General features: G+C 30.4%; 2 protein-coding genes across 3 annotated transcripts in view; both read left to right on the forward strand.

The window, feature by feature from the left end:
* The window catches only part of LOC112508944, a 10848-nt gene extending 10111 nt beyond the window's left edge, over positions 1-737 (forward strand). Inside the window, exon 7 of the mRNA XM_025113808.1 lies at positions 619-737. Coding sequence (XP_024969576.1) covers positions 619-737 — 119 coding nt within the window. The remainder of the gene's footprint in view (positions 1-618) is intronic.
* A 5899-nt stretch (positions 738-6636) lies between these two features.
* Positions 6637-11364, forward strand: LOC112510179. Of its 2 annotated transcripts, none has more exons than XM_025115505.1 (4): positions 6637-6858; positions 9075-9225; positions 9629-9913; positions 10356-11364. In XM_025115505.1, exons 2-4 carry the CDS (start codon positions 9091-9093, stop codon positions 10983-10985), a joined length of 1050 nt encoding a protein of 349 aa, XP_024971273.1. In that variant the 5' UTR covers positions 6637-6858; positions 9075-9090; the 3' UTR covers positions 10986-11364. The 2 variants fall into 2 exon arrangements, with proteins under 2 accessions (XP_024971273.1, XP_024971274.1); XM_025115506.1 differs by having other exon boundaries at positions 6711-6858; positions 9108-9225.
* The last annotated feature ends 3050 nt before the right edge of the window (positions 11365-14414 follow it).

A 14414-nucleotide genomic window follows, 5' to 3' on the forward strand; every position in this document is an offset into this window, starting at 1 on the left:
TATGTTACCGTAATTTATATAGATGCATAACGTAAAAAAGCGATATAAATTACGGTAACATATATATATATATATAGAGAGAGAGAGAGAGAGAGATGCATTACGTAAAAAAAAGCGATATAAATTGCAGTAAAAAATATATATATAAAGATGCAAAACGTAAAAAAAATGCGATATAAACGGTACATAGATATATATATATATACATAGGGTTAGGTTCACGTGAGACCAGCCTGTTTTCGTGAGACCCGTGAGACCACATTTTTACACGTAACCTTCATAGCAAAAACACTGTGAAGGTTTAAAAAAAGTCGAACCTTCACAGCAAAAACACTGTGAAGGTTTAAAAAAAGTCGAACCTTCACAGCAAAAACACTGTGAAGGTTTTAAAAAGTCACCTTCACAGCATTTTGCTGTGAAGTTTCAAGTGTAAAATGTTGGTCTCACGGGTCTCACGAAAACAGGCTGATCTCACATGATCCCAAGTCTATATACATATATATATATATATAGAGAGAGAGAGAGAAATAGATATATATACATATATATATATATATAGATATAGATAGATACATATACATATAGAGATAGATAAAGTATTTACCGGTGTTTCCATAGTAGCGGCGGACGGTGGTGGATGGCGGCGGTTGACGGTGGTTGGTGGCGGCGGAGGGTTGTGGATGGCGGGGCTTGAGGGTGGTTGTTGGCGCCGGAAGGTGGTGGATGGCGGCGAATGACGGTGGTCGGTGGCGGCGGATGGTGGCCGACGACGACAGATCACGGTGGTCGGTGGCAGCGGATGGTGGCCGACAGCGGCAGATCACGGTGGTCGGTGGCGGCGGAAAGTCGCCGATGTCGTTATACGGTGGTCTATGACGGTATATCGAAGAATGGTGGTCGTTCTTGGTCGGGATGGTCGGTGGGGATGGTCAAAGCTCGGTTTTCCAGAGAAAACGAGCGGTGGTGGGGATGGATGGTGATTTATGGTCCCCCACCGCCAATTTATATAAAACGTTAAGTAATAAAACAAAATTTATCGTCAAATCGACGTCATAGAGTGTCATAACATGAAAAACTGCGAAATCAGATATAATGTCTGATTTTTCTCCAAAAATCAGCTAAATTTTTTTTCCGTAACCACAATTATCATTGTCTTATTTTATAACGAAAAACAATGAAATTTAAAATTAAATACGTAAAAAAACACACTTTATGTATATTTCCATTTTTATTAAAAACACCCCTTAATTGTTAAATATAAAACACAAAATGACGAAATAGAGGTCAAATTTCGTAAATCAGATAAAAATAATTTTTGCGTCTCCATAATTATAATGGTTTCTTTTTAAACCTTTACCATGAAATTTGGTTCTAAAAAAGTTAAAAAATACAACTTAAATGGCGTATCAGTTTTATTAAAAATACCACAAAAAAAAAGATTTATAACTGGATCGCCCCCTAGGGCGATGGGACAGTCTAGATCGCCCCCTAGGGCGAGGTCAACGCACAGTCTTCGATGGTGAACAGTAATCTCGTCTTTTAAGGCTGAATTTTTTTTAAAGATCCTCAATGTGGATCTCCCTCCACATGTACGGATCTCCCTCCACATGTACGGATCGCCCTCGGGGGCAATCTGGGTGGTCAAAACGCAAAATCTTGAAAAACCCGGTTATTTTGTGGCAAATGGTTGTATTAAATGGTTATTTTTATAAATTTCCCTTTTGTAAACAATGTAACAAGATCGTGAATATCATAACATTAATGAAACAAAATCATTGTTTTAAAATCTTTATATATTATTTTATCATTACAAACATTTTAACCAAAAATGTTAGAATAATCTGACAAATTATATGTTGATAAAAATTATCTTCATTTCATGACAAAATATTATAAACAAAATAACATCCACATTAAAAATAGATCCAAGTAAGGAGCAATGAAGCTAGGTATATCTTAAATTATGAAACATAAAAACATACTTTAATCAACACAAAATAATGAAATCTTTTGAATACTAAATGAAATATTTTGTTTCATTAAATGAATGAATGGAACTGTTTCACCGTTTATGTTATGAACTCACGGTTATGAAACTATTTCATTAACGGTTACGATATATGAAACTATTTCATTAACAGTTATTGAAGTGTGATTGAACTCTTAATAATTTCTAATCAAATTAATGTTTAAACAAGGGATATCCTAATAAACGATGAAACATATAAAGAATGAAACATTTTTGAAATTGAATGAAACATTTTGAAAACTGAATACTTTATTCTCTTAAGTGAAACTTTTTCATGCATAAAACATTCGAAATATTAATAAATTAAATTAATCAGTGAAATTGTGTTCATGGTTACACTATTGACCAGGACATTCGTTTTATTACTCAAACTACATATACTTTTTCAATGAAACGAAATCAGATTTCATATTTTAATGCTTTTACAATTCATATTTTAATAAGTATAATTTAACAAAATAATAAAAACTATTAATGGTAAAAAATTTATATTAAGAAAAATTGATTTACCACCTTCTAAATGTTTTTATTATTACGTTTTCATAATTAAAAGTAATTATTATCTTTCAATGTTAACCTGTATACAATCAAATGACCATTATATCCTTACTTATTAAAATTAAAGAAAAAAACGAAAATTTTCTATTGGTCGAAAATGATTTACATATTTTTCATGAATTGGACGGTTTGTAACGTAACCCGCTATATATATATATATATATATTGTATATATTTTATTTCTGAATGTTATACAACACGTTTCTTTTAATTTTTTTTTGAAATTGCATCGAAATATATAATGGTTTTTAGTGATTAGTGAATATTATTATAAGAAAGAAAATTATATTTTCATAACGTTTTTATTTCTATATATATTTTTTAATATTTTAAATACTTGAATAGAATTATCTTGTTTTATATTTAAAGAAGAGGGAGAGTTTGTTGGAAAAAAACAACAAAACAGTAACACTTTAACACCACCATAGGTTTTTTAATCGTGTATATATATATATATATATATATATATATATTTATATCTATACTATATTATAAAACATTTGATAAAAATTCTTAAAAACCAATTTTTTATACATAAGATACTGTTTATTAATGCATATTGCTTAAAATTCAACATTACAAGTAGATGATGCATAAGTACAACTCATTAAAGCCACATGCTTAAATTTGTGTAACTAATTGCAGATAAACATAATCAAATACTGGATATACATTTTATTTTAAATATAAAAAATCTAAAATATAGTTATGATAATCATTGATAACTAACATAATTCAATTAAATAAATTACACAACAAAACAATAACTTTTAAATAGTTAATCTGATACTAATATCAATATTATTATTTTTTTAATTTTAAGATATCTTCAAATTTAATTAAAACATTTGACAAAAACTCTTAAAAATCATTCTTTATACATAAAGTACTGTTTATTGATGCATATTACTTAAAATTCAACATTACAAGTAAATAATGCATAAATACAACTTATTAAAGCTTCATGCTTGAATTCTTATAAGTCGTTCTAGGTGATTTTATCTTTGTATTGTTGATCTGGGTTTTGGTTTATATTCCTTGTTGTAACTTTTTTTTGTTAATAAAAATCGGCATGGAGATGAACAAACTAGCTTGACAAAGGTTCCAAACCCCGTAAAACTTTTAATGTGTTTTTTGTTTCTTGGATCAAGGGCAAATCGCCGTCCAAGACATTCAAAACGATGGGACCAGCTCTGTTTCTACCATTGTGAATACTCTTATGCGTTCAAGATAATTTTAAGGAAAATTTTGATTTATTAAAGTTTTATTACAATTTGATTTGTTTCTAAATGTTGGTTTTAGTAACAATTATCTATACTATATTATAAAGCATTTGACAAAAATTCTTAAAAAGCATTTTCTATGCATGAAGTACTGTATATTGATGCATATTACTTAAAATTCAAAATTACAAGTAAATTATCTGTCAGTACAACTTATTAAAGCTTCATATTTGAATTAGTGTAACTAACTGCGGATAAACATAATCAAATAAGGATAAACATCTTTTTTTAAAATATAAAAAATTAAAATATGATTAGGATAATAATTGAGTTTTAACAAAATGTTTTGTTATCATTCTTATAAAAATTATATTATTAAATCTATACTATATTATAAAGCATTTGACAAAAACTTTTAAAAATTATTTTTATTGCATGAAGTATTGTACATTGATGCATATTACTTAAAATTTCAGATTACAAGTAAATTATGCAAAAGTACAACTTATTAAAGCTCAATATTTAAATTCGTATAACTAATTGCGGATAAAAATAATCAAATAGAGGGTAAACATCTTATTTTAAAATATAAAAAATCTAAAATATACATAGAATAATTATCGAGTTCTAACAAAATAATTAATTATTATCTTTATAAGAAAATTATATTATTAAACCAAATATAAATTACTTCGTTATTGTACCTAAATTAAATTATAATAAAAAAAATTGAATTAAAAAATTACACAAAWAWTRAGGAATTTTAAATAGTTAATTTGATACGAATATTGATATATTTTTGTTATGCATAAAGTACTATATATTGATGCATATTACTTAAAATTCAAGATTACAAGTAAATTATGCACAAGTATAACTTATTAAAGCTCGATGTTTGAATTTGTATAACTAAGTGCGGACAATATAATCAAATAGAAGATAAACATCTAATTTTAAAATATAAAAATATAAAATATAATTAGAATAATTATCGAGTTCTAACAAAATAAATAATTATTATTTTTATAAGAAAATTATATTATTAAACCAAATATAAATTATTTCGTTATTGTACCTAAATTAAATTATAAAAAAGATTGAATTAAAAAATTACACAAAAAATGAGAACTTTTAAATAGTTAATTTGATACTAATATCGATATATTTTTGTCAAATTTTTATGATATTTTCAAACTTATATTTTATTCAAAAATAAAACATCATCGTTTTCTCAAAATCTCAATGACCATATTATAACATCGACTGAGATAAAGAATAAAATGAAATATTAATATCAAGATGTATCTCGATGTATTATGCAAGTACCTTTCTAGTATATAAATATATATTTAATAACGATTATATATATTTCAAAAAAAAAATAACAACTATATATTAATGAAAGAAAATATATCAGAAATAGAAAATGGAAAATTATCATAAATGCTTTTATTTTACGTTGCTTATTTGATTAAAAAATTAAAACAAATATAAAACATAAATATTTTTAATTTTACGTTACATATTAAAATAGTCTTTAACGTATTCACGAAAGTAACAGCCATGTTACAAAACAATAAAATACTTTCGGGATAATTTTAAATATTTAAATTATTAATACCATCAATAATTTAATGAATATATAAATGAAGATCAATCCATCAATAATTTGATGAATATATAATTTCATAAATATTTTAAATTGTTTTTTAATTTAAAGCGTTAATCATAACGAGTAAATTTTGAAAATCTTCCATAAAAATCCAGATTATAATAAATTTTTATTACTTATAATAGTCAAATGTTATTTTGAGAAGAGGTAAATATTTGAGATGTAGAAAAATGATCATAGTTCTTCATACGGTCAAGATCGGATTTGACTGATCAAGAATTGCAGTTTTGACTGGTTAAAATAGCGACTATGTAAAAAAATAGAGGGGGTAGTTTTATAACTTTTACAAATAGACGGCAAACAAGTTCATGTATAAACTTGCGTGATTCACATATGAACTATTTGTTAACATATGAACACGTATGATTCATATATGGACTAATTAACTGATTCACATATGAACATGTTGGTTCATGTATGAATCAGTTAAAAAATTCACATATAAACTAATTAACGAGTTCATATATGAACATATAGTTTATATGTGAATTACATGAGTTGACTTATGAATCTGTTTGTCACCTATTTGTGGACTATCCTTCCATCTTCCGAATATTCATACGAAAAGTTATGCATTGCTTCATGGTCAAAAACATAAATATTGACCAAATGAACGACTAAGATCACTTCTTTACTTCCCAAATATTTACCGTTTCTTAAATGACAGTTTTCTTATATAAATATTTACATCTTTATTATTATTAGAAGAGTACTAGCGTAATGCAGCGAGATACATTTTGATTTTAATGTTTCATTTTATATTTTGGGTCTATCAATGTTATAATGCAAAATTAAGTATTCTATTAGAACTCAATGATTATCTTAATTATATTTTTAGATTTTTTATATTTAAAATAAAATGTTTATCCTATATTTGATTATGTTTATCTGCAGTTAGTTATACAAATTAAGATATAGAGTTTTAATAAGTTGTATTTACGTATAATATACTTGTAATCTTGAATTTTAAGTAATATGCATTAATAAACAGTACTTTACGCATAAAAAATAGTTCTTAAGAATTTTTATCAAATGCTTTATATTATAGTATAAATATCTAAATAAATAATATTTTTATGCTATAATTAGTTGTGGCAGCCAACCAAATCCTGACCACTTCTTCGGAAAAAGTCAAAATTGTCAAAGATGGCGTGTGCGTGGCACGGCGTCGTTCCATAAGTCTCTTTGTTCTGTCTTTTGGAGTGTGGAAGGCATATTACCCCTCTTCTTTTCACATCGCGGATTTGCCCCACCTACTCCTCTATTCCCTTCCTTGATTCTTTCATCTATTCAGCTATTCTCTTATCGAATTCATCTCAAACTCATCTGGGTTTGGTTTTTTCACTCTCAATTCTTCCGCATCGGCATCGTCTAAGGTATGATTCTATTTGTTTTTGTGATTGATTACTTGATTCTGTTGACTTTTAGGTTGAAATCGAATCGAATTGTTTTTTATGGAATTTTAAGGAAATTTTGAGAATTAGGTTAATCAGATGGTGTTTCATTGCTTTGATCCTTGATATAGTGATAATTCAGAGTGTTTACTCTTCCATGAGCTTTTGATTTCGTTTCTTAAATTTTTGTTGGTGTATGATATAAATGAAGGAATTAGACAATTTCTGTTCGTTTTTTCCTTCATTTTTATGTGGATCGGTGATCTTTGATGAAATTGAGACGGATAGGGACATAGGGTTTTGATGCTAAAGTTTATGACCCCCTTGATTTAGTAAAACTTTTGATTTTTTTCACTTTTCCAATAGTCATTATTGTAAGATATACGAGGGAATTACACTTCTTTTTTCTCGTTTTTGTGCATTTCTTTATGAATCCGTAATGTGATGGCGTTGACTTGATTTTAGATAGAATTGTTGTTAGGGTTTTGATAAAATTGAGAATTAGGTTGGTTAGATGGTTTTTTGATGCCAAAGTTCATGATTTAGATCTTTGATGTTATGAAATTCTAGGTTTTGTTGAAGAGTCTATTATTTGACATATTTACCTTATTTCTCTTTGTTTTTGTGTATATGAATTCATAACATGGCAGTGTTGGATTGATCTGCATGGGGGTTTTAATGAAAATGAGAGCTAGGTTGATTAGATGGTTTTGTATGCTAAAATTCATTACTTTGATCCTTGATATAGGAATTGGTTCTCCCTCTTTCAAGAAAGTTAAGTTTAATTTTTTCCTTTTTGATATTATAAGAGATATGGGGTTTCTGCTTCTGTACTGCTTTATTTATGTTATTGAAAACTTGAGGGTGTTAACTTTGAGCTCTAGATTGAATTAAGGTTGGGATTTTGATTAAATGGAGTATTATTTCAATTTGATGGCTTTGTTATGCTAAATTTTTGCAAGATTAATCTTTATTATACTAAAAAGAGTTGGCTTTTTGCTCAACCATGAACCCATTAAATTGAATTTGTTTGACAGGGTGTCATATCCATGTTTTCTGTTATCAGCTAACATGAATCGGATTGGAGTTTGTATAGCACGAATTGAAATTTGAACATGTGTGTGTGTGTCGGGTTGTATGCATGTAGAATTGTTGATTGATCCTTTCATTTATCATTTCCGTAGCTTTTGATGAGTTATTTATGACCATCTTCAGTTTTGAATTTAAGAAGTTAAAAGGTTTTATCTTTTCACATAGACATGGTTTTGGTAGACGACCCTCAAACTTTAAAATTTGTGTTACAATTTGGTTTTTAACTTTTTCAATTGATGAGTTGAACTTAGGCCTCAAAAGTATCGATCTTGAATTCCAGCTTTGTTTTTTTATGCTGCGTATATGTCCTTTCATGTAGTTATGAGTTCACCTCTCCTAAATTATGGTTTATTTATTCATGCTTATAACTGAAGGATGTTATCCTGAAAGACATAGTATTAACTTCATATTTTCATTGACTAGGTTTTTGGCAGTCACGTCCTTGTTTTTTAACATTAGTCACACAATCACCTATAGGCCTATTGTCAATAGTTGTCATATCATATGAATGATTCATATATTCTTTTTTGAAGAGAGCCATGAAAAATCACACCAGCAACTGATTGCAATATTTTAATTCAAAATCTTCTAGGTTATTGTAATGAAGGCTTAATTCATGAAGCAACCTATGTGAATCCTATTAGTGAATCAGAATCCTGTGTAATTTGTATTGGCTAATCACCTTGAATCAACAAATTGATTTGTTTATACAACACAATAAAGTATGCTCTAGATTTCTTACTTACTTTGAGTTGTTTGACTCCTTTCTATGGATCTTTGTTTAAAACTTATCGATGACATTCACAAGTATATTTAAACTTATATGACTAAAGTAGTATGGTTGCATGTTCCGCTAATGAACTACATATTGATAAGACCCGAAATGATTAAGTTATGCATTAGTTACAGCTCATGGTGTTAATGTGTATTAATTGATTGTTAGGATGTTTATGTATGAACCATGGTTACCATCTTTGTAGTTCAGGTTTCCACAATCCAAGCCTTGTTGCTTTTTGTTTTCTAATCAACATTTGAATTTGTTATTCTTATGTGGAAATTTGTGTATACTTTGGGTGATGATTATTTATGTATTCTTGTTTATGCAGATCCTCCAGTCAAGATATGAATTTTTTCTGTAGGAACATGGCTGACGAATCTTCACCTTCGCAGCATGATATTGTTCGGTGCCCATTTTTGCGCAACATTAATGAACCGACTAACTTCTCCTTTTCATCATCCATGGCTTTCCCATTGCCCGTAAGTGTTCTTATACCCGTATCAGTTTAGCACGTCACTGCAACTAAAAGAACCTTTATTTAGCATGATAGCATCTTTTCTTGAAGCAACCAATAAGATTGGGCCTCATAACCCTGACGGGTAGCTCAACTGGTAAGAACTTGGGTTTGCTCCCTAGTTCAAGTCCCCTTAGGGCTATGGGAGAATTTGCCTGACTGTTAATTCAGGCCCCCATGGGATTAGTCTAGGTGCACACAAACTGTCAAAATGGAAGGAAAAGACCAGGTTATGATTGGATTGTCATGGGTTCAAGCCACTAAAACAGCACCTTTGCAAAATGCAAGGGAAAGACTGCTCACAAATAACATCCCACCCCCAAATACTTGATGCTAATGAAGTAATGTTGTCATTGTTATTTTATCAGGCCCGGGGAACCAAAGGTCCTATATTTGAGGACGGTCCCAATTTTGATATGGCGTTTAGGCTTTTCCATGGCCAGAATGGTGTTGTCCCGCTTTCTGAGGGATCATTGCAATTTCCCCAAAAGGTGAAGGCCGAACCAGTGTCCCAGCAGTTTAATCCTTTGGCAGCAAAGGCAGCCACTATCAGTCTCTCGGGTTTTGGAGGGTCCTTCGGTTTTGATGCATTCAACGAGATGTTCAAGAATCAACAAAAAAAGAATAAATCTTCCAAGAAAGACTCTTCTGAGGTATGGTAGCTACCAATTCTTTTACTCCCTCTGTTCCAAAATAAATGTGCACAATGAAAAAGGCACATAGTTTTAAAGATGTGTAATTATTACACTTTTTAATCAACTAAATGACAATTGTACTTGTACCCTTAATAGAGGGAGTAATGAATTTCACCATCTCATAATTAAGGGTGGAATCAGAAAGTAGGCGCTTACTTTTGAAAATGGACAGTTATTTTGAGATGAACTAAAATAGAAATGTGGATGCTTATTTTGGCACGAAGGGAGTACAAGTTTCTTCTCTAATATCATGACAGAAGTTCAGAAAGAAGGGTCAACAACATTAGATTTGGATGAGTGATACTGTTAAATGTACCAATGCTTGATTAATGATGTTTCATCCTGTATGTTTTCTACCTGGATGGGGATTTTATGTGCATTTTTACAAATGATTTTACAGAGTGGTGACTCGAAGCATGAGGCAATGGGCGAGGAGTGGCTTAAAAGTGGGAATTGTCCAATTGCCAAGTCATATCGGGCGGTCAGTAATGTTCTACCAATTGTGGCCAAGGCATTGAAACCACCATCGGGCATAAAGTACAAGTGCCCACCGGCAATCGTGGCTGCCCGGGCAGCTCTAGCACGAACCGCCTTTGCAAAGAACCTCAGACCTCAACCGCTCCCTGCAAAGATACTAGTGATCGGGGTAATGGGCATGGCCGCTAATGTCCCATTAGGAATATGGCGAGAACACACCGAGAAATTCTCACCTTCTTGGTTTGCAGCTGTTCATGCCGCTGTTCCTTTTATAGCCATGCTCAGAAAGTCAGTTCTGATGCCAAAAACAGCCATGGCATTTACAATTGCGGCTTCTATTCTCGGGCAGGTTATTGGATCTAGAGCTGAGCGGTACCGCCTGAAAGCCATTGCAGCCAGACCCCCAGCTGTGGCGGGAACTTTTGTTGGCGGGTTTGACCCGGCAGGGGTCAATATGGGTGGCTCGCATCCAGTGGGAGTTACAGGCGGACATTGTGGTGAAGCCGTTGAGTGGAAATCTGGCCCTCTGCAAGTCGCTGGGCCATCGGCTTAGCTTGTGTAAGCTTCTGCTTATCTCGGTTGGTTGTGTTATGTATTGTTCGTCTTTTGTCGGGCATATGAGTTGAAAATAATAAAAGTTACTGGATTATTATTTCATAAATGTTGCCGAATGTGTCTAAAGACTCGGCCTGTTTTGGCATACAATGTGGTACCTTCAGGTGCTAATTGATGCCGGTAATGTTTGGTTGTCAAAACTTTTAAGATGTGCATTATGTAATCTAATATGTGAAGTAGCCTTGGTCTTTTTCTAGTATGCTGTCCTGGTGGAAATCAAATTCCTGTTTTCAGGAATTACACCAGCTGGCAGCCTGCTTGTATTTCACCCTTCAGACTATACCCGTGAGCGAGATATACTGAGTTTGTTTGGTTCATTGGTGATGAATATTTATTATCGGCCAAAGATGGCTTGGGCATGATGATATTGGACGTTGAGGGTGCGTTTAGTACACGGGATAGAACGGGACAGACCGGTACGAAAAACTTGTCTCGTGTTTGGTACAACATTAGAATGGGACTGTACATGAGCTAAGTGGGACATAATTGATCTTTTTTATCCCACCAAGATAGGTGGAATGAAAATCGGGAAACAAACAAAATTGTTAAATTACTAAATTACTCGTATCAAACTAAAACCCTAAAACCATTCATAGTTTTTTCACGCGCCTACCTTAATTTCATCCGTCTAGTCTTATCAAGTCTCATCCGTGTACAAAACGCACTCAGAGATTTGTAATAAGCAGAGTCGGTCCTGAGGTTTTTTCGTGCTGAGTGATTCAACTACTGCTCTTCAAGAATCAAATGACAACACTAGAATTTGACAAAACACAAAAACAACACTCAAATTCACCCAAAGACAATACTTGCATCACCGAGTTTTCCAGGCTGGTGGTGTTAACTTCACGAATTGATCATTATATGCATAGACGCATGTCTTAGAAACGGACTTGCCTTGTAACAAGATCGGCTAAGCTCGTGATTATGCATAGCTCCATGTCGTTGAGTGATAAACGGTTAGGATCAGATAGGAACGATTAGCCCATTCGTTACACATAGGCTCAGATTTTCTAAAGATTGAATTTATCTTCTTTTATATACAATACACAATTATTTCAAATATGTGTTCGATAGAGGTTTTGTGCAAAAGGGTTGTAATTGTAAGCGACAACCCTCAAGCTGACTTACATCGTCCTGACCCAAATATATCATGTTAAAGAGAAATTATATGTATATATTAATCTGTTAGATGGTTGATTTAAGAGGCCAATACCCATAAGGATTTTTAAGTTGTACGCTAAACCCTCAGATTATTTGTGTAAATACTAAAACCGTTTATTTGCTAGTTTGTACGAGTTTGTGCAGGAAAAGGTTTGTTTTCGTGTACATAGTAGGGGCTTGTTTTTGAAATTCTGTGTACGATCTAATCATAAAAGCCAACAGTTCCGTTTTCAATTGGGTTGTCCAAATTGTTCTTGTGGTATCAATGTAAGTCTTCTTGCCTTCTTTCACACGTTTTTTAAATTCTATTTACTCATGTCTTTTATGAGTGATCAGTTGGTATTTTCTTGAAAAACATTAGTTTCTATCGAACAATTGGTATTTTTTAGATGATCCGTTAATAATTATCGACAATAATTTCTTTGGGATTTTTATGGATAAAAGTCGTTTGTTTTTTTTTGTGTTTATTAACTTTTGTCCTATTAGAATTAAAAATATTATTTTACCATTTATTTTTGAAAATATGTTTATATCAATCAATGTTTTATTTAATGCCCTTACCTTCCGACCCATTGCATTGAAAATAGATCCCTAGCATTCATTAATGATTTGTTCAAATATCCCATTTGTGGTTGTGGGACAATCAAAATCACGTATTTCATAAAAAAAATGATTTTAAATATAATATAAAAATATCTTTTAATATATTTCTATAACTTTTTTAAAATAACAATTAACTTTTTTAAAATAATTACATTCAACTTAAACATATTATAATATTCTCTAAGCAGTTACATATAGTTTTTTATTAACAGAATGTAAGTAACAAATTTTAACAGTTCAATTGTTTATTTATTTAAATGAAAATTCATAGGCTCGATCATTCAAAATGGAAAATTTATTTTTACAGATTTTTTCCACAAACTAATTAAAATAAAATTGTTATTTAATCTACTAAAAAAATGTAATAATTAATAAATTATGTATATATATTATTTTCATTGCAAACACTTATTTTAAAATAAAAGAAATAATATTATTTTTGGGTTTTAAATTTATAAAAATAAAAATAATTTAAATTTGGTGAGTAGGCTGCAATGTCAATATTCTGAATTTATTAACTTGTTAATTTCTCTGACCACAAATAAAAGAAAACGGTTTTTATATTTAATTAATTTTTAATATGATATGAACTGTTTACATACTACTGGGGTGTTTGGAATTGTTTATAAAAATAACTTATTGACTTATTCTAGTGTGACATCGGTAATAAGCACTTTTGAGTGTGTGGATAAACAATTCATACCGGTTGTAATAAGAAATTTTTGAAAAAGTTAAACTCTTCTGATTTATAATAAATTGATAAGTACTTTTATAGAAAAACATAAGTTGTTCCAAATAAACAATCTATTTTTTCTCTAAATTAAATGTATTTATCGAGCTGATCTCCAATTAACAAATTGTGTTTTAATTCGAATTTCAATATGTTTTTTTTTTTTTTTTTTTAAATATAAGAACCTTTGACAGTGCAACGACCGTAATAAATTCAAAGTTTTATAAAAATTCCAATTTTTATTGAAATTAATTGTAGCCATAGTAATCAATTAAATTTATTTTATTATTATTTTTAAAAACAATTATTTGTAATTACTTTAAAGGATGTTTGTAGGAATGACAATGGGTTGGGTTCGGACAGGGTATTGGTATCCCCGTCCCCGAAACCGTTAGCTAAAACCGTCCCCGTAATCGCTCCGATCCCCGTCGGAGATTCCCATCGGGTCCCCGCAGTTTCCCCAATCCCCGTTGGGGAACCCGTTAAGGGTAAAAATCCTCTTTTTCACCGTTGGTTATAACCGAACCCAAAACCGAAACCTGAAAAAAATTACAATATGCTAATTTTCACAATTAAAAGTAAATTACAATTTATTTTAAAGATGTAAGTTTAAATGTCTCAAACATAATCGAACCAATTACAAACAATGTATTAGATTACAATATAAAACTAAACAAAAATTCAAACATCATACAACTAAAATCATGATTTTAGACAAATAAACTAGACTTTTTGGTGAGCTTTATTTGGGTTGTTGAGGTAAAGTAGATAAAAGTATTTTAAATTTTGATGTTACTATTTTCTTTTAATGATATTATATATATACATATATATATATATATATATACATATATATATATATATATATATATA

Source organism: Cynara cardunculus (assembly GCF_001531365.2).
Source record: "Cynara cardunculus var. scolymus isolate 2C chromosome LG 3, CcrdV1, whole genome shotgun sequence".
NCBI classification, from domain to species: domain Eukaryota; kingdom Viridiplantae; phylum Streptophyta; class Magnoliopsida; order Asterales; family Asteraceae; genus Cynara; species Cynara cardunculus.

What these genes read in the sequence shown, in the direction of transcription:
- LOC112510179 (XM_025115505.1), top strand. Translation starts at nt 9,091, where the DNA reads ATGAATTTTTTCTGTAGGAACATGGCTGACGAATCTTCACCTTCGCAG. An exon ending in CCATGGCTTTCCCATTGCCC is followed by an intron (nt 9,226 to 9,628) that starts GTAAGTGTTCTT and finishes TTATTTTATCAG; the next exon opens with GCCCGGGGAACCAAAGGTCC. An exon ending in CCAAGAAAGACTCTTCTGAG is followed by an intron (nt 9,914 to 10,355) that starts GTATGGTAGCTA and finishes ATGATTTTACAG; the next exon opens with AGTGGTGACTCGAAGCATGA.